The sequence below is a fragment of the Sander vitreus genome, chromosome 20, assembly GCF_031162955.1.
Source record: "Sander vitreus isolate 19-12246 chromosome 20, sanVit1, whole genome shotgun sequence".
NCBI classification, from domain to species: Eukaryota; Metazoa; Chordata; class Actinopteri; order Perciformes; family Percidae; genus Sander; species Sander vitreus.
In genome coordinates, this window is record NC_135874.1 from 25,320,151 (window position 1) to 25,344,699 (window position 24,549).

Genomic DNA, 24,549 nt, shown 5'->3' on the forward strand with positions numbered 1-24,549 from the left:
GAAATCGTTTTTTTTATTGGAAATTTTGGTTTCGAAATCCAATCATTGGTTCCAAATTTAACATGCGCCACAGTACTGCCAGGCGCTTGTGTGGCTTTATTTTACATTGAAAAAGCCTGGTAAAACTGTAAATCCCCATTGAATTCAAATGAAATGTTCCTCTTATCTGTGAAATAAGCATGTGACCCCTTTCAACTCCATCCCTTCAAAGAATCGGAATCGAGAATCTATGGCTACGTTCAGATTGCAGGCAAAAGTGGCCAAAATCAGATTTTTTTGGGGTCAAGTGACCAGGTCAGACTTCTTCAGAAGTAGTGTGGACATTCAAATCTTGCCAGGACACACACAGCCGATAATCGGCCATCGGACAGTCTGGTGAGGTCAGTGACTGGAGTCTGTTCTGTGCCGTCGTCCGTCCGAGGGGCCGTCGGCCTTCATTTTGGCCGATTTGACATGTATAATCGGCGGGGCGGGCACTGTCGGCAGTCTGACTCAAATGACCCATCTGATTGGTAGAGTGCTAACCCGGAAACGGGGAGTGGAATGAGCGTGACTAGAGTCTCTCAAAATCTGACAAAAATCTTTTAACCTGACCTTTGTCGATCTGAAATGAAGACAGATTCAACAACTGCACGGCCTATTTCTCGCTTAAAATGTTTTCAGAAACACGTTTCGGTGAACTATTTTAGTACAATATGAGATCTGAATCTGAACAAGCCGCCATGACGGTCTGTCTTTGAATTTCCAGAGAAACAATACCCAATCAGTCCAATCAGCTGCCGGATTTCATTTTTGGGCGACAATACAGATTAGCGCAGCCTGCTGTTATGGAGACGTATTACTTCTCGTCTGTGTGTTCTGAGGCATTTTTTTGACCAACTAGGGGAAACTGAAAAGACCAACTGCCTTTTCTGCCGACGGTTAGCCGTCTGGTTGGTGTTTAAGCAGCTTTAGACCACTTCCATAACACAAACATTTTGAAATAAAAGCGAAAATGCTTACTTCCTCCATAACCTCCCTAACTTTAGTGCAACAGCGTGCTTTTGCGCATGCGGGTCAGTTCGAAACCGCAAACAGTTCACACTGGAATCTGATATAGGAAACATTTTAAAATGTAATGTTAACAGCCAAACTAAACAAAAAAATCGGATCTGAGCAAAAAAATCTGAATTAAGCATTAAGACTTGCAGTGTGAACGTAGCCTTTAAGACCGGAAGATACCCAAACCTATCTATGGTTAGCATTTTCCACATTATATTGTGTTGTGCAGTGTGGGACTCACACTGGTCTGGTCTTGACTCGGTCTCAACCCCTCCAAGTCTTGGTCTTGTCTTGGTCTCGATACACTCAGGTCTTGGTGAGGACTTGGTCTCGGGTTTAGGTGGTCTTGCCTACAACACTGCCATCTAGTGGGCTCATAAAATAAAGACCACCAAGAAAGTCCAAAGAGAAAACGAAGCAAGATCAAATTAAAAATAGTATTATTTTACTACACTACTAGGAACAATCATGCCATCATTAAATGTGAAATGGAAAAGCTTAAATGGAAATACTTAAATTAAAATCTCAAATAGAAAAAAAGAAATTATTTTATTTTAGCCTTTCCCCTTTATAATTTTCAATTTGACATTTTATCTTTTTGAATTTTATGTTTTACATTTGACATTGACATTTTAAGATTCACCTTTTGGACTTCGATTTAACATTAAGCTTTTCATTTAGAAGTGACAATTTAAATGAGGAGGCGTGGCCCAACGGCTGGTGGGCGGGTCTAAGACCACTTCTAGCTGACAGGGGGGCTGTGAGAAATAGCAGATGAAAATTGTAAAAGGTTTCCAGTTCTTGCCTGCTGCTACTACGGCAAACTCCCGATCTAGATTCTAGAATTGATTGCTTTTTTCGTCTGCTATTTCACAACTAAATTCATTTCTGAGACCGTTTTATGCGAGAAATTAACCGTGTACAGTTTGAATATGGGCAGTTTTACAAAAATTCCACACATCAATGACCGCACGGTTGCACTGGGTGACATGTTCCATGAAAACACACACACACACACACATTGTAGTTTATTTTTACTCAATCCCACATACACATTGATGCTGGAAATATAAACAAACTACAGAGAGTAAATAAAACAAATGCATAATTCCCCTACTGTTTAACTAATGTTTGCTAACAAAATAAAAGTGGCCAGCTGTTGCTGTTAACTATATATTAGTGAGCCGTTTCCTCACCAGTAGGAACCAATGGGCTTGGAGCTGAGCGCCACAGACAGGAAGTCAGAAAGAATTGAGACACAGGCTAACACATTGTAGGTTTTTGGTTTTATAAAATAATGCTAGCAACATCCTTTTAAGTAAATAGTTGTTAAAGTAAATGATCATATTAAACATGCTAGGAACAAACATTCTCTGGGTAAGAACAGCAGCAAAATAAGACCGCTTACATGCCACTTATCTCTGGCCTATCATAAGGCTAAGTAGTTAGCCTCCAGTCAGTATAATGTGTGCCACTCTAACTCATACTGGAGAATACTCTTCAGTTTTCAATGGTGCTGTTCTTCATTGTTCCTCCAGCAAAGTATCTGGAACGTCTTCTTTCCATCTCCAGGGAGTCCACTGACAGCAGTCATCGACCTTTGCTTATCTGGGACTAGAAACAAAGAGTGTCCAAAAACGCAGAAATCAGCTTAGTGAAATCAACTGATCTTCTAAATACTGTTAAGTTTGTTAGTTTTAAAGTGCTCATATTATGCTTTTTGGCTTTTTCCCCCTTTCCTTTATTGTGTTATATATCTTTTTTGTGCACGTTATAGCTTCCACAAAGTGAAAAAGCCCAAAGTCCACCCCAAAGGGACTTACCATCTCCAACAGAAAACACTGTTCACAAACTGCTCTAAACAGCTCTATTGTAGTCCAGCCTTTACTTCAGAGACAAACGTGTGTCACCTTGTAACACACGTTATAATGCTCACCTAGCTGCTAGCGTGGCACGCCCTCATACTCTGCTTCTGACTGGCTAGTAGTCCTTACCTAGGTACTGTCAGGGCATGCCCTCATACTCTTCTTCTGACTGGCTAGTAGTCCTTACCTAGGTACTGTCAGGGCACGCCCTCATACTCCGCTTCTGACTGACTAGTAGTCCTTACCTAGGTACTGTCAGGGCACGCCCTCATAGTCTGCTTCTGACTGGCTAGTAGTCCTTACCTAGGTACTGTCAGGGCACGCCCTCATACTCTGCTTCTGACTGACTGGTAGTCCTTACCTAGCTACTGCACATGTGCAACTCCCAAAAAAGATGGAACAGAAGTGAGATGTCTCACTCTGTAGCTAAAACAGAGAGCTCAACACACAGGGTGAAAAGAGGAGCTGCAGCAATGTGGAGTACAACAAAAATATGGTGTCTTTTGAAAATTAAACCACGTAAACCTATTCTGATATAACCTCTAAATACAATTATGAACCTGAAAATGAGCATAATATGAGGTCTTTAAGCCAAGGCAACATAAAACGGCTGCTGCCACCTTCAGAACACTTGAGTTCAAGTCGCCTTCTTCTACGACTTTGAGTTGAATAAACGTCCCACTGAGCTTTCCCTAAAACCATCAACTGAGTTTGTTAAAAACATTTTTGAGTTTATTAATACATTTCCCAGCATTCATAAGTCTCCATCCATCCATCCATCCATCCATCTTTATCCGCTTATCCGGGGTCGGGTCGCGGGGGTAGCAGCTCCAGCAGGGGACCCCAAACTTCCCTTTCCCGGGCCACATTAACCAGCTCCGACTGGGGGATCCCGAGGCGTTCCCAGGCCAGGTTAGAGATATAATCCCTCCACCTAGTCCTGGGTCTCCCCCGAGGCCTCCTCCCAGCTGGACGTGCCTGGAACACCTCCCTAGGGAGGCGCCCAGGGGCATCCTTACCAGATGCCCGAACCACCTCAACTGGCTCCTTTCGGCGCAAAGGAGCAGCGGCTCTACTCCGAGCTCCTCACGGATAACTGAGCTTCTCACCCCTATCTCTAAGGGAGACGCCAGCTACCCTCCTGAGAAACCCATTTTGGCCGCTTGTACCCTGGATCTTGTTCTTTCGGTCATGACCCAGCCTTCATGACCATAGGTGAGGGTAGGAACAAAAACTGACCGGTAGATTGAGAGCTTTGCCTTCTGGCTCAGCTCTCTTTTCGTCACAACGGTGCGATAAATTTAATGTAATACCGCACCTGCTGTGCCGATTCTCCGACCAATCTCCCGCTCCATTGTCCCCTCACTCGTGAACAAGACCCCCAAGGTACTTGAACTCCTTCACTTGGGGTAAGGACTCATTCCCTACCTGGAGAAGGCACTCCATCGGTTTCCTGCTGAGAACCATGGCCTCCGATTTAGAGGTGCTGATCCTCATCCCAGCCGCTTCACACTCGGCTGCGAACCGATCCAGTGAGTGCTGAAGGTCACAGGCCGATGATGCCATCAGGACCACATCATCTGCAAAAAGCAGCGATGAGATCCCCAGCCCACGAACTGCAGCCCCTCTCCACCCCGACTACGCCTCGATATCCTGTCCATAAATACTACAAACAGGATTGGTGACAAGCGCAGCCCTGGCGGAGGCCAACTCTCACCTGAAAGCGAGTCCGACTTACTGCCGAGAACCCGGACACAGCTCTCGCTTTGGTCGTACAGAGATTGGATGGCCCTGAGAGGGACCCCCTCACCCCGTACTCCCGCAGCACCTCCCACAGTATCTCCCGGGGCACCCGGTCATACGCCTTCTCCAGATCCACAAAACACATGTAGACTGGTTGGGCATACTCCCAGGCTCCCTCAGGATCCTTGCAGAGTAAAGATCTGGTCCGTTGTTCCACGACCAGGACGGAATCCGCATTGTTCCTCTTCAACCTGAGATTCGACTATCGACCCGAACCCTCCTTTCCAGCACCTTGGAGTAGACTTTACCGGGGAGGCTGAGAAGTGTGATACCCCTGTAGTGGCACACACCCTCTGGTCCCCCCTTTTTTTAAAAGGGGAACCACCACCCCGGTCTGCCACTCCTTAGGCACCGTCCCAGACTTCCACGCAATGTTGAAGAGGCGTGTCAGCAAGACAACCCCTCCACACCCAGAGCTTTAAGCATTTCTGGGACGGATCTCATCAATTCCTGGGGCTTTGCCACTGTGGAGTTGTTTAACTACCTCAGCAACCTCCATCAGGGAAAGTTGATGCCAATCCCCCCTCATCCTCCAGCTCTGCCTCTACCATAGAGGGCGTATTAGTCGGATTTAGGAGTTCCTCAAAGTGCTCCTTCCACCGCCCTATTACCTCCTCAGTTGAGGTCAACAGCGTCCCATCCTTACTGTACACAGCTTGGATGGTTCCCCCGCTTCCCCCCTCCTGAGGTGGCGAACGGTTTTCCAGAAGCACCTTGGTGCCGACCGAAAGTCCTTCTCCATGTCTTCTCCGAACTTCTCCCACACACGCTGCTTTGCCTCTTTCACGGCAGAGGCTGCAGCCCTTCGGGCCCTTCGGTACCTTGCAACTGCCTCCGGAGTCGTCTGGGATAACATATCCCGGAAAGACTCCTTCTTCAGTCGGGACGGCTTCCCTGACCACCGGTGTCCACCACGGTGTTCGTGGGTTACCGCCCCTTGAGGCACCTAAGACCCTAAGACCACAGCTCCTCACCGCAGCTTCAGCAATGGAAACTTTGAACATTGTCCACTCGGGTTCAATGCCCCCAGCCTCCACAGGGATGCACGAAAAGCTCCGCCGGAGGTGTGAGTTGAAAGTCTGTCGGACAGGGGCCTCCTCCAGACGTTCTCAATTTACCCGCACTACCCGTTTGGGCTTACCAGGTCTGTCCAGAGTCTTCCCCCACCCCCTGACCCAACTCACCACCAGATGGTGATCAGTTGACAGCTCCGCCCCTCTCTTCACCCGAGTGTCCAAAACACACGGCCTCAGATCAGATGAAACGATTATAAAATCGATCATTGACCTTTGGCCTAGGGTGCTCTGGTACCAAGTACACTTATGAGCATCCCTATGTTCGAACATGGTGTTCGTTATAGACAATCCATGACTAGAACAGAAGTCCAACAACAAACAACCACTCTGGTTTAGATCAGGGAGGCCGTTCCTCCCAATCACGCCTCTCCATGTGTCTCCATCATTACCCACGTGCGCATTGAAGTCCCCCAGCAGAACTATGGAGTCCCCGACTGGAGCCCCATGCAGGACTCCACTCAAGGTCTCCAAGAAGGCCGAATACTCTGAACTCTTGTTTGGTGCATATGCACAAACAACAGTCAGAGTTTTCCCCCCCACAACCCGCAGGCGTAGGGAGGCGACCCTCTCGTCCACCAGGTTAAACTCCAACGTAGCGGCGCTCAGCCAGGGGCTTGTGAGTATCCCCACACCCGCCTGGCGCCTCACATCCTGGGCAACTCCGGAGAAGAAAAGAGTCCAACCCCTATCCAGGAGTATGGTTCCAGAACCAAGACTGTGCGTAGAGGTAAGCCCCACCAGATCTAACCGGTAGCGCTCCACGTCCCGCACAAGTTCCGGCTCCTTCCCCCACAGAGAGGTGACATTGCACATCCCCAGAGCCAGCCTCTGCTGCCCGGGTCTAGTCCGTCGAGGCCCTTGATCTTCACTGCCACCCATGTGGCAGCGCACCCGACCCCAGCGGTTCCTCCCACAGGTGGTGGGCCCATGGGATGGAGAGATGTCCGCCACGTAGCTTTTTCGGTCTGTGCCCGGCCGGGCTCCGTGGCAAACCCGGCCACCAGACGCTCGCTGACGAGCCCTCCATCTGGGCCTGGCTCCAGACGGGGGCCCCGGGCTTCCTCCGGGCAGGGTCACTTCATCCCTTCCTCGATTTTTCATAGGATTTTTGAACCAAATAAGTCATAAGTCTCCAGCTGGTTGAAATAAATGGACTAAGCCTATGCTTAGTCTCCCACTGACACAGCATTCTTTTACAGTGCAACAAACCCATTTTCCTCAGGTTACAGACACAGATTCAACAATCAACAATTCCAACAGATTCCAGCAATTACCCTCTCATTACAATCCAGGCCCCCACGTGACTGTGGGTGAATATCTGGTTGCGTTTCCTTTTCACTGTCCCTTCAGACAATACATACCAAACAACCCAGACAAATACACTTTCAAAATATGGGTGGCATTCACAGTTTAGCGATGCCTAGAGTATGCAGGTGTGAACTGGGAAAGCACCTGAAGAGAGAATCAGGGCTTGAGGGTGGAACTAGACATGGCAGAAGGACTGAATGGTCATAGAATTGCATGTGATAACTTGTTTCCCATTGGATGCCCTGGGTAAGGAACTGCTGCGAAGGAAGTGTTGCAGCTGTAAACAATCCAAAAAATGTTTCATCTAAAGGGGTATTTAGGTAGTCACCATCATGTTTTTTTAATCCTCCATGTCCTCCTTGGCTACTAGCAACTGCGTGGAGGAGGGGTGGGGGTGCTGCGTGATCACAGAAGGCTTGTATCATGTGGATTAGAGCTGAAGATCTTTGCACGGGCTCTGGCTGGGCTTGGGCTTGCCCCCCATGTTGCGTGGTAAATGAGCGGTCAGGTGATACGTTTCGATTAGCGCGAAAATGGATGCTCAGTAGAGTTTAGATTCTCCCGTTATTTTCCGCCACTATCCTCGGGCCAGGCCGGGCCGGGCCCTTGATCAAGCACATTTAAAAAAAAAATCCATAACCTTATTAGCCTAATTGGGTGGGGAGAAAGCTATGCCATAATCAGAAATAATATAAATATATATATAGGCTATATAAAAGTAACAAATGTGTACAAAAGTTAGGCTGCAGTTACAAAATGCAGCACGTGTCATGCGTGGAGTCCCGTCCTCTCGCACGCATCACACCGGGCCTGCTGTGCTGTATTGTGTAGCTTAAGTGCAACATGGAGCTTGAAGATGTAAAGAAAAAAAGAAAAACAGGAGAATTAACTTTGAGCAAGTGTGGAGGAAAGTCGGAGGTATGGAACCAGTTTCATACCTCATACCATTCATACCATGAAAGTCGGGACAAGCCCGTAGACAGGGGGGTGTTCGGGTGGTTTGAAAGACCCACTTCTGTGAATGTGTTAACTGGCACGCGACATGTAACAGTTTAACATCTAATGCAGAGATCTTCAACAGGGGGTCCGTGACCCCTAGGGGGTCCTCAAAGTTAGTCAAGGGGGGGCTGCCCAAATATGTTTTTAATTATGTTTGAAAATATAAAGTACATTAATATGAATCCAACATATTCATTATTAATTAATTAGCAAAGATAAATTAGCCTTACTATACTTACTACACTTACTATTGATAAGGTAGACACTACGGTAGCCATACAGTTAAGCTTAAGGATTCACTGCCTTCCAAATGTAGGTTTAACATTACAACATGATGTACCAATAATAACCATTTATTTTCATCCATTCGACCTAGTTTAATATGCAACTCAATTGCATACAATAAACAGTAGGTCCTAAAAAGCTTTGAAGACCCCTGGTCTAAAGCTATAGTGCAAAGTTTCTGTGGCCCCCATGAGGAATTCTAAATAATGACAACAGCGTATCCACATGATACAAGCCTTCTGTGATCGTGCACCAACCCCACCCCTCCTCCACACAGTTGCTCGTAGCCAAGGAGGACACGGAGGATTAAAAAAACATGATGGACTCTTCAGAAGAGGTAATTACCTTCACTCGAGTTTCTCGTAATACAACATACAACTCGTCATACTGAGAAATACAGAGAGAGTTGTGTGGAGCTGATAGTCTTAATCAGCTTTGTAGCAACTCATTTGGCAATGGCTCGAATGAAACGGACGTTCATTAATATCAAAAAGTTATGCACTAGAGCTTAATGCATCAACAATCCATGCAACTAACTTTATGCACTCATAGCAACATCTGTGAGGCCATCCAACATATGTGTGATGTCCACTTTTTGAAGAAAATGACACCCCCCCCTTCCTCTAGTCTGGCTACATGACTGCAGGACCTTGCTATATTTCCAGAGATGCGCAGCACATTTTCAATAGTTCTTTAATTGTTCCCCCTTTGCTACACTATGACATGCTCCACTGGTGAAATATCCCACTTCCTGCCAGCACTATTGTAAAACATGCAGTCTGAACAAACTCACCAGCTTCCACCTCAGGATTTTGATCCACTCATCTGCCTCCACACCCGTCTTTGCACAAAGATAAAATGTCCTCTCAGGAAACACAAGGCTGTAGACACACAGATAAGAAGAAGAACATATGTGCAGTATTATCTAGGTTTAATGTAAAAGTCCTTTTGTTTCATAGTTAGGGTGTAGTTTAGATACGCTATGTCTCTCAAGTTTAACCCTTGTGTTTGACCCATTTCAAAGTGTTTTTATATCAGAAATATGGATTTCTTTCAACCAAATTGCCCAAAAATAACATGGATGGTTCCATACATCGTTCTTCAGGTAAAATTAATGATTACTTCCGAAAACCAGTCAGTTTCTGGTGTTAGGGTTCCCAATAAGGGTCCAATAAGTTTAATGATGGGTAGATATTGGGTAAGTATACATTTTTCAACCATAAGAAAATAAAGCAGTACGATATCTCAATAATGAAACAACAAAAATGCTTTCACTGTTTCTTTTCCTTGTTGTTGTTGTTGTTGTATTTAAGCCACTAAATATTAGGCGTGTAAATCACACGTTTTATCACTATACAATATTATATCGATGCTTTGGACAACTATACAATATTTATTGATATCTTAAAGTCTGCCATGATACAATTTCAATGCAATTTAGGGGCCTGCGACCAATTCTAGATGATACATTTAACACAATCAGTTACATGTACATTTATATATTAACTAAAATGTGACAATGTCATTACTGAGCTCTTCCAGACATTTAAATGAAAAACAAACTACTCTTTTTAATAAAAAAGAAAGAATAAATATAAAGTGGGTATTTCAAAATAAAGTAAAGATGACGATACGTATCGATATTTTCACTTTGAATCGATGACATTGGATCGTTGAGGATTTAATCAATATATCGATTCAGGTCGATGTATCGTTACACCCCTACTAAATATCAGCCATTAAATCTGGATTCTTAACATATTCAGAAGACTCTGCACAGTGCCTCTTCTTCACCTCACACTTACACACTTACAGAAAAGATTTTCTCTTGTTCTGCCGCCTCAACCAGGAATACACTCCAGCAGGATCTAAACCTGTCCATCTTGATCCCACTAGGGGATTTTAAACTCATTTTAAGGATACTGGAAAAAAAAACATCTTTGGAATTTTGTTCTTGTTTTTAGTACTTTAGTGTTTTAAAGGTGCTGTAGTTAGGATTGTGAAGATCCAGGACTTAGCCAAAAAATTTGAACATCGACAACTTCTCAGTCCCTCCCCCCCTTTCTGCTAAAGCCCAAAACCGTCTCCTAAGCCCCTCCCCCCACAAGGGAGAATGAATGTGTGTGCATGAGCAGTGATTGACACGCAGTTAGACCCCCACCCTCCACCTTGCCCCCCCCTCCTCCTCAATAGCATTTAAAGCTACAGACACAGAAATGGCACTGGCTCTAGTATCTCTAGCATCCAAAGAGCACCATGTCATAGGACCTTTAAATGACCTGCTTCATGTAGTTCTACTTGAACATAGGGTCAGTTTCAGCAAATATGACAGAAAGTTCCTTCTTCAAACTTGCCGTGGCCGGGAAGCTACGATACCCATTAGCAGCACCTGTGAGTTTATCATGTGACAGCGAAAACGTGAAAGGCGGAGCAGTATGTTCTGTATGTCCCTTACCGGCTAACGTATTTCAAGATGGCGCATGAATATGGAGCGTCTACCCCAGTTCATGCAAATGCAAATGTAAAATTTCAAGCCAATAGGAATACTTGGAATTGATGGTGGTGGTAAATATTCCCGAAAAAGGACAAGTTTGTGAACGGGCAACACAGATTTTGATCAATTTTGATTTTGATTTGAACAACTAAACACGTTACGCACTGGACCTTTAAGATGTGCTGCGGTTTTACAGTGCTGTGCAGCATTGTGTAAATGGGGTTATCACCACAGCTCATGTGCATTTGTCCTCCCCTCCCCCAGTTTCCTTCTGTTATTTAGCTGCTCACACTTCCCCTTTTTCAAACAACACAAATGTCACATTTTGCTGCCATGGGGAAGTACGAGTGGCTGTGGCATCACACTGCAGAGCTGTGACTTATTGGCTTTTTCTACGTCATCTGCACACCTTTTTTCTTTTGTCCATACTGCATATGTATATCTCTTCACTACATATGCATATATGCATGTATGCATGTTGTATTCATTTTGTCTGGGGTTGATGTTCATGTTCTGTATTTCTAGGGTTCCAAATAACAATTGTTTTCATTATCGATTAGTCTGTTGATTATTTTAAGGATTGATCAGATAATCATTTGGTCTATAAAATGTCAGGTATATCCATTACAAGTCTCTAAAGCTGACTAATTAAGATGTCTTGTTTTGTCCAACCAACAGTCCAAAACCAAAACACATTACGTTTACTATAAAGAAGCAAATATTAGCATTTCAGAAGCTGTAAGTGACTTAAAGGATTAATTTATAATTGTAAATGTTGCAAAAGATACACTTCCTCAATTTTGCTCCTAACATATTGCTTAACACTGCTGCTATGTTAGCAGCGTCATATCTCGTTTGGTCGAGACTATTTGCGTCAGTTTTGACGCAGTTAGGTTTAGGAAAAGATCGTGGGACAAGAACGGGACAGTTGGGTTTAGGAAAAGAAGAAAGCGACAGTTGGGTTTAAGAAAGGTGACACGCAGGACACGAACCCCGGTCTCCTGGGTGAAAGTCCTGTATCCTTTGTCAAAATCTAGTTCTCCACCATCGGTGTATGAATGTGTGTCCAGTAAGGTAGAAAAGCGCTATATAAATGCAGACCATTTACTATAGTTCTAGTCTCGCGTTGCCAGACCTTCCTCCACAGCGCTGCGGCGGAGGGTCTGGCTAGTTCATACAGCTGTCGGGATGGGAGAAAAACGTGCTCTGGTTTATTGGCATTTCTTTACACCAATCACAATCGTCTTGGGCGGTGCTAAGTGCCGGACGGAGCCACGGTGCCGCAGCACAATAGCCTCGGGAAGGAACTTGTTTTGGTGGAACGTGTGTACGTTCAAAAGTTGTTTTAGACGTGCAACAGAAAACTCAGATTGGACAGATAGTCTAGCTAGCTGTCTGGATTTACCCTGCAGAGATCTGAGGAGCAGTTAACCATAGTCCTCAGAAATCCACCAGAGATTAAAATTACAACACAAAGAAAGCGGAAGGTAATGGACATCCGACCAAAAGAGTGACATCCGGCGGAATTTCCGGCGAACTGGAGCAATCCCGGAAGTGGAACGTCGTGGATATAGACTACCATAGTTCTAATCCTTAGACAGGTTAATGTGGCCAATTGTGTTTTGACAGGCACAATGTCAGGTTGATGGCGGGTGAGCCAAACATTCCAAATTGTGAAGAAGACCCACTGGAAGCTAATGAATGGTCATGGCTTGTCGCTATGGGTGTGTCAATGCTCACAAGCTAGCCAGCAGTTTACTTGTTAGCAAACGTTGTGTAAATGAGCAACATACCACTTTATGTAACAATTTAAACGTTGTGTCAAACAGCACTACGGTTTAGTTTAGTTTTTTGTTCTTGACATACTGAAGACTAAAAGTGAGTTATTTAGTTACAAGTGCAATACTGAATCCCTGGAGAAGTCTTTTAGTGTACTTAATGGGCTACGATATTAACATCCATCAGAACATGGGATGTAACGATGTTTCATGAATTGGTTAAAAATCAATAGAAATGTGTAAAGACTATAACCGGCTGAGATAAAAAATGAATGGCCTAGGGCGTAATCTACTTTAGATTTCACTTGTTTGACTTCAGATGTCACTACGTCTTCTTAAAGATTTTTATTATTTATTTAGTTATTTTGATATGGGACTTCTTTTAAAAAATCTAATTATTAATTTTTGTTATTTAACATAAAATACAATTTAAATTGCACTTTTGATATGAAGACACATCTGTTTATATAAATAACGGAATATTTTTCAGTCATTTGTCCGCAGCTCATTCTGTTTAAAAAATCGTGAAAACCTAACATGAAATTAAAATCGTGAATTGTATCGAATCGTGATTAGAGTATATCGTTACATCCCCAATCACAACTGTCTTTCAAATGCACACTTCTCTTTTATTCTAAATAATCAGATACCATAGTGTGTGGGTGTAAGCTCCCACTTTGCCTCTACAACAGCCCAGTTTAGCCGCAGAACATAATTGAATTGTTACTTTATTTCAAATAAAGAGTATGGCTCCTACTGAAGGATGAAACACACTTGTGGTTGAGTTTTCTTATCGTTCGGTTACAGGGTAACCTTGGTTCTCTGAGTGAAGAGACTATCTCTCCAGGGCATGGCCGCTCAGATACCATTCCAATCAATGTTAATCAGTGAACCCATGCACACCTGGGCCACGTACTGGTGTGTCTTAAAGTGATATCCACGTAAACTGCGAACATATGGAAAATGTAACTCTGTTAAGAGAGGTAGTCTCGATACGATAGAGAACCACTTTCCTTCATGTAGAATCCCTGATGGTGCATCCTCTCAGTGCTCATCCTTGACTGACATCACTTACCAGAAACAGTTGACTCTGTCCTGAGAGTAGTCAAACTGCACTGCAGAGCAGGCCCTCAGATCCAGGGTTCGAATGGGCTCCTCAGACTGCAACATAGAACTACAGCTTACAAGTTTGTCTGCTGTTACTAGAAGTAGCTTAACCTCAATACAATAGAGCTCAACAGCGTGGTTCCGGAAGTAAAAATCCAATTGATTTTCTCCATAAGGATTTTGATTACCAGCCATAATGTCTTAACTATCAGAGGTAGACTGACTACGAGCTACGAGGTTGTGGAACAACTGTGCTCCTGTAGAAGCTATAAGTCTGTATGAAATCAACTGTTTTAAGAAAAACAACGTTTTATTCACAATCTTATGGAGAAAAACTACACTAGCCACAATCCTAAGCATAACAGCGACATCTCTGATTGGTCCAACTCGCTGTTACCATGGAAACCATGGAACGGCTAGATCGAGCTTTTACCATTTAAGTCTATGATAGTTTCTGTACACAATATTGTACCTTTGCCTTTTTCATAATGTTTTTTGGCACTGGTTGGCTTGGTTCCAGACTTAAAACTCTTTATATAAGCAATTTTTGAAACGTCAATGGAACAAATGAATGGGGAAAAACACTTTCCGGAACCAGAGCTGTTAAAAACGTGGGCGGTCACTGTTGAGCTCTATTGCCCTAATTAGATATCTGAAAAGTGAAGTTGTGAAATTACACAAAGTTGGAGAGGGACTGACCATTTTGTCTTTGAAGTATTTGAGTTCATATTTGTTGAGTGTAAACCATCTCTGTTTCCAGTTCTGCAAAAAGGTTTCACAGTGGATATATTTTTAATATCACCTCAGTCTGTGGTCAGTGACACTGAACCACTCCTGCTCTGCTACAGTTACAGTTACATTTTCAATATTTCCTGATAAAAGCAGATTTCAACTGCTCTTACCTTCACAATAGCTCCTTGTTTCACCAGATAGCCTTCCTTTGTGCCCAGCTGAAAATACATGCTTTGTGTTAGTGGAAACATGACTCTACTGTGAGTGAAGTATTGACTTTCAAAGATAATTCTGGTTTATTGCAACCTGGATCTGGGCCGAAATCATCTTAACTCAACTTACTCTCTTTTTTGGGAGCTTTCAACCACATATCATGGTTCTTCATCAGTGAAGGAAGTTGTTGGCTCAATTGTCATGGGGTTGGTTTAGTCCACAACACAAGTATGGAACGCCACGCGTTGTATATGGTTGGAGGCAGGGATGGAGTACTGGAGACGTGGACTCGGACTTGAGTCAGACTCAAGATCGCTATTCTCTGGACTCGTAACTCAACTTGGACTCGCTCACTGATGACTTGGACTTGGGAGTTGGATTAAGTTTCGGACTACTTTAATGTGTAATAAGTCATACAAATTTGATATAAGATATTGATATAGTATATTTAGTTCGTAACGGTTTAATGCAGGGGCCAGTGATGGAGTACTCGAGTCCTGGACTCGGACTCGAGTAGCTATTCTCGAGGAATTGTGACCCGACTTTGACTCGAACACAGGTAATGGTGACTCGACTCCTCCTCCTCTTGGACTTGAACTCAGACTCGAACACTGGGGACTCAAGACTTGACTCGGACTCCACAGTTGGTAACTCGACTACAACACTGGTTGGAGTTAGTGACCGGTGGTCTCTGGTGTCAGATGTGAATGACTGAATTTGTGAGTGCTTCTGGTCTGGTGTTCATTCAGTCTCTTGCCCAGGGTCCAGATACTTATGTTAGAGAGATGTTTCTGGTGAACCCTGTTGGGTTGCAGTGCGGTCATGAGTCAGGGTGGGATTCTCTTCATCCTCTCCTTGTACCCATTGGCCCTGATGGCCCACCAGACAGCTGTACCTCCCTCTTTATTCTCCTCCTCACTAGTCTGTATCCACGAGGTTCCACTTCCGGGATTTCTCATGTGCTGCCGGAAATTTCGCTGGATGTCACTCTTTTCGGCTGGATATCCGTTAACTTCTGCTTTCTTTGTGTTGGAATTCTAAACTCCGGTGGATTTCTGAGGACTATGGTTAACTGCTCCTCAGATCTCTGCAGGGTAAATCCAGACAGCTAGTTAGACTATCTGTCCAATCTGAGTTTTCTGTTGCACGACTAAAACTACTTTTCAACGTACACGTTCTACCAAAACAAGTTCCTTCCCGAGGCTATTTAGCAGAGGCACCGTGGCTCCGTCCGGGGCTTAGCACCGCTCAAGACGATTGTGATTGGTTTAAAGAAATGCCAATAAACCAGAGCACGTTTTTCTCCCATCCTGGAATGCTGGGTGGACTCGCCAGACCATCCTCGGTAGAGCTGTGGAGGAAGGTCTGGCAATGCAAGACTACCTCCTCACTGACAGATGTTGTGTTCTGCGTATGAGGGTCCTCACTAGGGCTGCTACTAATGGTGGGCTTTACACGATGACGATAGCGCAGCGACGGCAAGCAGCTTTTGGTTTACATTCAACATGACGGCCACCGAAGCGCAGCAACCCGTTGATGCCGCTGTCGCTGCTACGTCACCCGGATCGTTGGTCTGATTGGTTGAAGGACTATCCAATAGCGCCCAGAAGCATTTGAGCGGCGTCCGTTAGTGATGCCCCTTTGGAAATGGGCTGTGAATGAAGCTTGCCCAGACCCACTCTCAGTTACAACTGAGAAGGGTCTGGTGTTTGCAATATGGACTAGTGCAATATCCAAATCGCAGGGGGGGGGGGCAATATTTGTTAAAGGCAAAAGATGTGTCAAACCATTCTGAATGAAGTGTTGTGGTGCTGCAGAGACTTCCCAGCCTATAAATCATACCCTACATACTTTACTTACTTTAATATTTTTCAACGAAAATGAGAAAAATTACACACAAATGATCATTCCCTCCAATATTGTGAATCATATCGCAGTAACAGTCAAAATAATCGCAATTAGTTTTCCTCATATCGTGCAGCCTTATCTTCCTGTATACTGTGGTCTCTTGTAGTTTGATGACAATAAATCCAAACTCAGGTTGTGGGATGACAACTGAGCCAACAACTCCATTGGCTGATTAGCAAAGAGAGATGTGGTTGAATGCTCAGCTCTATGCCCCAGTTGAAATAATCCAGAACTATCTTTCAAGGCTCACTTAAAGAAAGTGGGAGTTTGCGCCCTCCTGTAGGTTACTTTGGTCACATCACAGAGGTATTTCGATATGATTTGGTATCAGCTGCTCACAGATGTGTGTCATACCGATGGTGCATTGGGCACCAGATCGTTTTCTGTGCGGCCCGACTGTAACGCTGTGTGAACTCGCACAGACTCGTAGATGGATGGCTCCTCCACACGCCACGGGTACGGGCACTTCAGCACGATGAGGGTTCCTGGTTCAGAGGCAGAGGGGAGGTTACAGGCCTGACTACCTCACATTAAAACACAGAGGAAATACAACATCCAACAACACAAACAACATGGTAAAAGAACTATTGCCCACTGTCAGCCCCCATGTCTCATAGATTATTAACTGCTCATGGCCACTGGTATTTTTCCTTCCTATTTTATGACTAAAGCTACTATGACAGCACATTTGAAACAAGCTTTTCTCTTGTTGTTGAATAGGAAAATGTGAAGTGGGGATTTTACAACAATGCGTGTTGCAATGTTTCTTCTGACATTTGTGCACCATGCAACACTGGAAAATCAACCTTTAAAAGTATGTTATGGGTTTCAAGCAATCCTGTAGTACCTGTCTGACCGCTGGCATGTTTGACTTGTCTCTGAGTTATAGAATAATGTTCTCTCTAAAAATGAAGATACTAATGAACATTTCTATCCTCTATTTGTCTGCCTCTGCTCTTTTTTGTAAAACAGGTGCAGTATATAATAGCTGGAAAACCCTAATGTCATCCACAGAGGATAAAGAACACGTTTTTCTATGGCGTATAATACACTGCACTGAAATCTTATTGATTCATCCTCAGATATAGAAATATCTGAAAATGAAAGTCACAAAATTGAATTATCTTTATTCAATAAAATTCTACTGGAAGCCAGTTTGGAGGACCACAAGAAAACTTTATTAAAAGGGTAACTTCCGTTTTTTTCAACCTGGACTATTTTCCTATGTTTTTGTGTCTAATTGACTGATGGGAACAACAATCTTTGAAATTGTTCCACTATTAAGAGAGATCGCTGCAGTCGGCAGCGGAGAAACAAGCTACAATGTAAGTTAATAGGGCAATTGTCCAGCTTGTATTTACCTTCACAAAAATGCTCGTTTTGCCACTGACAGGCTCAGATTAATATTCTAAGTGTGACAACATACCCACCAGACTCCATGTAAATAAACTGTAATTTTAGCATCGTAAAATTACACTTCAATCAAAGTCGACAGAAACAAAGAAAAATTATGAAAAGCCGTTTTGGGTCGTCTCTCCACTTTTCCATCCATCACAACTCTAGTTTTGGTTGAAATAAACACATGGTTTACCAATTTACATGAGAAAAATATATTGGGTCTTTTAAACATGTTATTTTAAACAGGCTTTTCTCTTGTTGTTGAATAGGAAAATGTGAAGTGGAGATTTTACAACAATGCGTGTTGCAATGTTTCTTCTGACATTTGTGCACCATGCAACACTGGAAAATCAACCTTCAAAAGTATGTTATGGGTTTTAAGCAATCCTGTAGTACCTGTCTGACCGCTGGAATTTTAAATTTTTTGTTTGAGTTTGACTTGTCTCTGTTACTTCGTTCTCTCAAAGTATTTATTTATTTATTTATTTTAAATGGAGTCTGGTGGCGACCTCAGAGCTGTTTCTAAATAAACAGAAAGGTCTTAAAGAGGTTTTAAAAATGCCCATCTCTGTAGGGATCCTTTCCATAATGTTGTTAGACAATTAGAATAATAATCGGAGCCTTTTAGTGGCAGAAAATTAACTTTTAGTGGACCAAATTGAAGATTCACATTTGCCCCATGGGGTTACATTGCAGCCTGGTCTGTGGCTGCCGGTTACAGCGTTCACGCTTAATACTGGACCAATTTCAAAGATTGTTGTTACAATCAGTCACTTACACACAAAAAAAACATAGAAAAATAGGGTCCAGGTTGATAAAAAAAAATAATAATTACCCTTTAATGTTCAAACCCTGACATGTTACGTCACTAAAAAGGCCAAGATGTCCTCTATCAGGGACACGAGGTTTCACCCAACAGCCTCAGAAGTAAGAGACTGAAATCCTCGGAAAGCATTGGAACTCAGTGCCTGGCCTGCATATCTCAGGCTGGTGAGCTCATTAGCATATTTTACATCACGTAACCCCTGCCGACCTCCGCTCTGGCGGCATTGCCAGATAATGCTTACATTACTTAAAGGGTTAATAACTAGACCAACAGTTGTTTAAAGGTGCCATAGGTAGGATTGGGAAGATCCAGGACTTAGCCCAAACATTTTAACAATGACAACTTCTCAGAAAGTTAGTTTTATAAGGCTTACTTACTGCACCTTTAAATATGAAGAAATGTAAATTAGCAGGGTTATTGACGTTACAGAGCTCCTCGGTTTCTGTCCTTTTTGTCTGTTGTGAACGTTTTCGTTACTACCACATTGCATTGTGGGATATTTATGCAGGCGTAGTGTCCAGTATTGCAAACTGTAATATTTTACCAGCATTAGAATGCAATTCGAGTACTATTGGTTTCATACTAAGGTTTCGGACATAATAAAAAATGTAGTCTTCGCCTACTAAATATAGCATGTTAATATGGAATTTCGGACGCAACTATGTACATTTTTCCCGTGTGGCCCTAATCCTCTTCCGTATCTACTGTATGTGAGCCTTTCCCACATTTGTAACACAAAGTTGAGCTGGAAAAAGTGATTTTTTTGTATGACCTCAAAGAGGCTCAAAGAAACTATTACCTTCGCTGTGAAAGCAATGAACCAGAAAAGACAGCCAACCGAGCAATAAGTTGTTTCAGTGTATGAGCTGGTAACATGCAGTAAGCTTGTTAGTGAGACGATCTGAAGCGCTGCGTACCTGTGTCACTGCCCAGCAGAGGCTGGTTAGCGAAGTGGTTGACAAAGTCTTCAAGGGTTGTATACTCGTTGAACCCAAACGCGTAGCCGTTGTCTCTGCGCGTCACCTGAAAATGCTTGACAGAATCCTTCGCCCTATGTGTCAAATGACAAACAGACATTTAATGTTGCACTTTCAAAGTGGTTGACCTGCAAAAATATTCAAATAACAAATACGTCATCTTTAGGGCTGGGTATCATTCAAAAATGTTCGGTACCGGTTAGGGATGGGCAATATATCGATATTTTATCGATATCGTGATATGAGACTAGATATCGTCTTAGATTTTGGATATCGTTATATGGCATAACTGCCATCTTTTCCTGGTTTTAAAGGCTGCGTTACAGTAAAGTGATGTCATTTTCTGCACTTACTAGACGGTTGTAACTGTTCTATTATTTGCCTTTACCCACTTAGTCATTATATACACATTACTGATGATTATATATCAAAATTCTCATTGTGTAAATATTTTGTCAAAGTACCAATAGTCAACACTACAATATCGTTAGGTATTTGGTCAAAAATATATATAGTGATATTTGATTTTCTCCATATCGCCCAGCCCTAGTACCGGTACTAATACCAGTACCATGTCTTTGATACAGGTTCCTGAACGATATTTTTTAATTTCATAAAATCCATTTTTTTCAAAGAGAATTTTTTTTGGCCATTTTAGGCCTTTAATTTCACAGGACAGATGAAGACATGAAAGGGGAGAGAGAGGGGGGATGACATGCAGCAAAGGGCCGCAGGTCGGAGTTGAACCCGCAGCCGCTGCGTCGAGGAGTAAACCTCTATATATGCGCGCCTGCTCTACCAACTTAGATCTTGGTAGAAACACGCTGCGTGCTTATTACCACGATACCCAGCCCTAGTCATTTTAGTGTTATATAAGTATTGGTTAGATTGTTTCCCATCTTGGTAATGGCGCAGGCTTGAGAAATGCTTGTTTATAACAGCATGTACATGTACTGTAGCTAAGCAGCTGCGAGACAAAGTGCTATATTCACATGCCTACTTTTCTGTGTAACCCGTGGATTAAAAAGTATATCCGCTCCGGGGCAGATCAGGGCCAATCCATCCATCTGACATCAGATGATCTACTTTTAGAACTTTAGACTTTGCATTATGCATTGTTTAAAGAAATGCCAATAAACCACAGCACGTTTTCCTCCAATCCCGGAATGCTGTGTGGAGTAGCCAGACCAGTCTGGCAAAGCGAGACTATAGGCAGACTGACCTGACAGACAGAGCGAAACAGCCCGGTCCATCATTACTGTTTCTCAGGAGATAACTTCCATCAGTCCCATTTGACAAGAGAAGGGCCTCAGCAGCATGGCGCGACAGGTCATAGTGGTACCACCTTCAACCAAATAAACAAGAAATATGCTGTAACTCAACACCGAGGTGAAGTGAGAGGCAATCTTGATCCATTCAATGTATTGTGAAGAAAAAAAGAGATCATCAAAGTTGCCAAATTCTTCCACCAGCATGATCCAAAATGTTGGAAACCCAGACAGTGTGCCTTTCTCTCCCCTCATCTCCTCTTCCTGTTCTGTGGGAGATGTACACACTGGTCCACATTAATCACTTGAACACTGGCATTTATTAGAATAGGGATGCACCAATCAACATTACATATAACATACTCAAAGTGACGTGCAATCCCATGAACTATATGTTCCACCGTTATGCATTTCATCAAAAACTCCAAATGAGTAACACAAAACATTAACTCTACATTTGACCTGTATATTTGGTAGACTCTCTACTGTATTTTGTATGTTTATATTGTGTGTATTTAATGTGTAATTCTATGTTGTCTCGCATGTTCAGGGGCGATTCTAGGATAAGACCCTGACACACCAACCCGATAATCGGCCGTCGGACAGTCTGGCGAGGTCGGTGACTCGAGTCTGTTCGGTGCGTTCCGTGCAGTCGTCAGTCGGAGACCCCGTCGGCCTTCATTTTGGCCGACCTGACTTGCTGGGTCAGAGGGCGTGCAGTCGGACTCAATGATCAATCTGATTGGTGGAGTGCTAACCCGGAAATGCCGAGCGGGATGAGCCTGACTAACGCCTCTCAAAATCTGACGAAAATCTTTTAAACTGACCTTTGTCAATCTGAAATGAAGACAGATTCAGCAACTGCACGGCCTATTTCTCGCTTAAAATGTTTTCAGAAACACGTTTCAGTGAATTATTTTCGTAAAATACGAGATCGTATTTCGAACAAGCCGCCATTATCGGTCAGCTGGAGAAGCCAGAACCACGTGACGTGTTCATCATTTCCGGTCTTCATTTTTTGTATTACGTCTCGCGCACGCGCATAACGTACGCTCAAGTCGGCGTCGCTTCGGTGTGTTCCGAGGCACTTTTTGGACCTCGGGGAGCCGACTGATCAGTCCGACTGCCTTTTCTGCCGACGGTCAGCCGTTGGGTTGGTGTGTCAGGGCCTTAATGAGAATGTGACACGGATATAGTGCCTTGCAAAAGTGTTCTGCTCAACGATAATGGGGTATTGTCATAATGCAATATCTCTTACAAATAGAAACTATAATATTGACTTATTGCCCAGCACTAGCGGGAAAGTGACCTTCCACATTGTTCAGATGAAATGGGGACGATTGTTGCAGTAAACAAGCCTTAGACTGCAAGATGAATGCAAAGGAAACTAGTAAAGGGATGTGAAAGTCCATTCATTTGCATTAACGGTTGCTGAGAGTGTGTTAAAAGAAACAAAAACAAAAAAAAAAACCAAGCACTTCTGAGAGTATGAGTAAATGCTTAATTCGGAATGTCCAAATGGAATATGCTGTTTAAATGCGCTGAATAAAATCCGTAAAAATATTGTCATATTCGAAATAATAGTTGAATATTGGTGTGCATGTAAACGTAGGTGCAGTTAGTGGAGGTGTTATTGGACTGACTTATCTGAGAGGGGTTTCTTTAATCTCCATTAACATGCATGAGGGAACAGAATATTAGGCACACCTAGAAAAATCGAGCAATATCAGCTTAATAAAAGACAAAAAAAAATCATAGTGTACCAGCTGCACACTGAACCAGCTTAACACAAAACTTCCTGACGAGGAACTTGGCAGTTTAATGCTGCCTGTGTTATGGGAAATGGAACATCATTAACATTAGTTAAAACTTTTCCACGGCAATTGTCTAGTAAAGTAAATGTGTAGCCTAGCCTATATATGAAGTCCAGAGAACCTGCAAACAGCAACAGCAACTATTTACTCTGCAAAGTAACGTTGGTCGCGAGCCGTGGAAAACACTTGAAAAGTGAAAGTTTGACACTTCGATGTAGGGAATTATATAATGCCGATTTTATCAGGACATGCTGTTTTGTGACTACTTCGAACATATGTTCTACAACGTGTATACTTTTGGGAATAGGTAAGAATACGTTTAATTGCATGATTTGTAAACGGAGTCTGGTACAGAATGTCAATCGGGGCTCGCGACTCGTTTCCTTCTAGCAGCGTAGCGTTTTCTGTAACAGGTAAAGGGCAGAAAACTAAGATAACATCAAACTAATATAGACGGTCTTACCCCAAAGTCTCTAGCTCGCTCATGTCCTCGGAAGACGCATCACTGTAGAAACTCATCGCTGCGCGAGGATTCAGTTCTGCAATTCGCCTCAAAAGCGTCGCGATCATCTGAAAGTGCAGCCGCAGACAGACAGAAGTGGAAGCTGGAGTCAGACACGCCCAGGGGCGATTCTAGAATCAGACCTTTAGGGGGGGCGATTCTAGAATCAGACCTTTAGGGGGGGCTCAGCCCCTAATGAGAATGTGACAAGGATACAGTGACACATTACCCCGCTAGATCAGTGATTTCACCGGATAACAATATATATTATTATAACAGAGGATAAATGGAAAATATTGAACATATGAAAAAAATAACAAAGTCCCTTTATGGACTACCAGAATCAAATGAAATGATAATGAGGTGTAAACAATAAATATATAAAACTAAAACTTTCCTTGACTGGGTTACAGGCTCATAGCATTGGCGACAGCGACGCAGGATATTAACCCTGTTTTTTTGAACCTGTAATTGTTTGTCCTCTGTCACTAACAGACAAGTTCGCAAACTCTAAGTCGAAGCACTAAAATTAATTAAAAAAAAAAAAAAAGAAGAAAGAATTCGTTTTTATTATAATTTTTAGGGGGGCTGAGATGAAACGGGTCTAAAATCGCCACTGGACACGCCTCAGAGAAGCGTTAGTAGCTTTATGGAAACTTATTTTTGTTTTCCCTTCACATTCATGCTTATCAGTGCTCTGTAGGGTTAGGGTTGCCACCATAGACTGTAAATATTATTCATATAGACAATCTATGTTTGCCGATAAACATCCCAGTCACCTGAATACAGTAGCCAGAGGCTACCTGAAGGCTTGTCCTATGTATAAAATCAGTTTTAACAGATAAAAGTGAATTCCATCCAAAACCCTCTTGAAAACGCGCTTATAAAGATATGTTTTTAAGAGGCATTTAAAAGAGGATAAGGTGTTTGACAGTCTGATCTCCTCAGGGAGATTGTTCCAGAGAGTGTGTGTGTGTGTGTGTGTGGGGGGGGGGCAAAAAGAAAAAATGTCCAGATGATGTGGTCGGTGCACAATCTATCTTGGCGGAAGCCTGCTTGTTGCTCTCTGAGTTGTTTATCCAGTTCTTTTGAGTCTTTCCAGAACAATCCTGCTTAAAAGCACAGATGTAAGCATGATGCCCCTGTAGTTGTTAC

At 43.1% G+C, this 24,549-nt stretch overlaps 1 protein-coding gene across 1 annotated transcript; it reads right to left on the reverse strand.

Annotated features, from left to right (window-relative positions):
• Positions 1-2,054: 2,054 nt before the first annotated feature.
• Positions 2,055-23,495, reverse strand: dapp1 (dual adaptor of phosphotyrosine and 3-phosphoinositides). Its single transcript, XM_078276855.1, has 9 exons — positions 23,356-23,495; positions 21,033-21,155; positions 19,751-19,884; positions 16,964-17,094; positions 14,659-14,706; positions 14,456-14,518; positions 13,725-13,810; positions 9,171-9,258; positions 2,055-2,655 (listed from the first exon to the last, which is right to left on the reverse strand). The coding sequence occupies exons 1-9, from the start codon at positions 23,460-23,462 to the stop codon at positions 2,632-2,634; spliced, it is 804 nt and encodes a 267-aa protein (XP_078132981.1). The 5' UTR covers positions 23,463-23,495; the 3' UTR covers positions 2,055-2,631.
• Between the last annotated feature and the right edge of the window lie 1,054 nt (positions 23,496-24,549).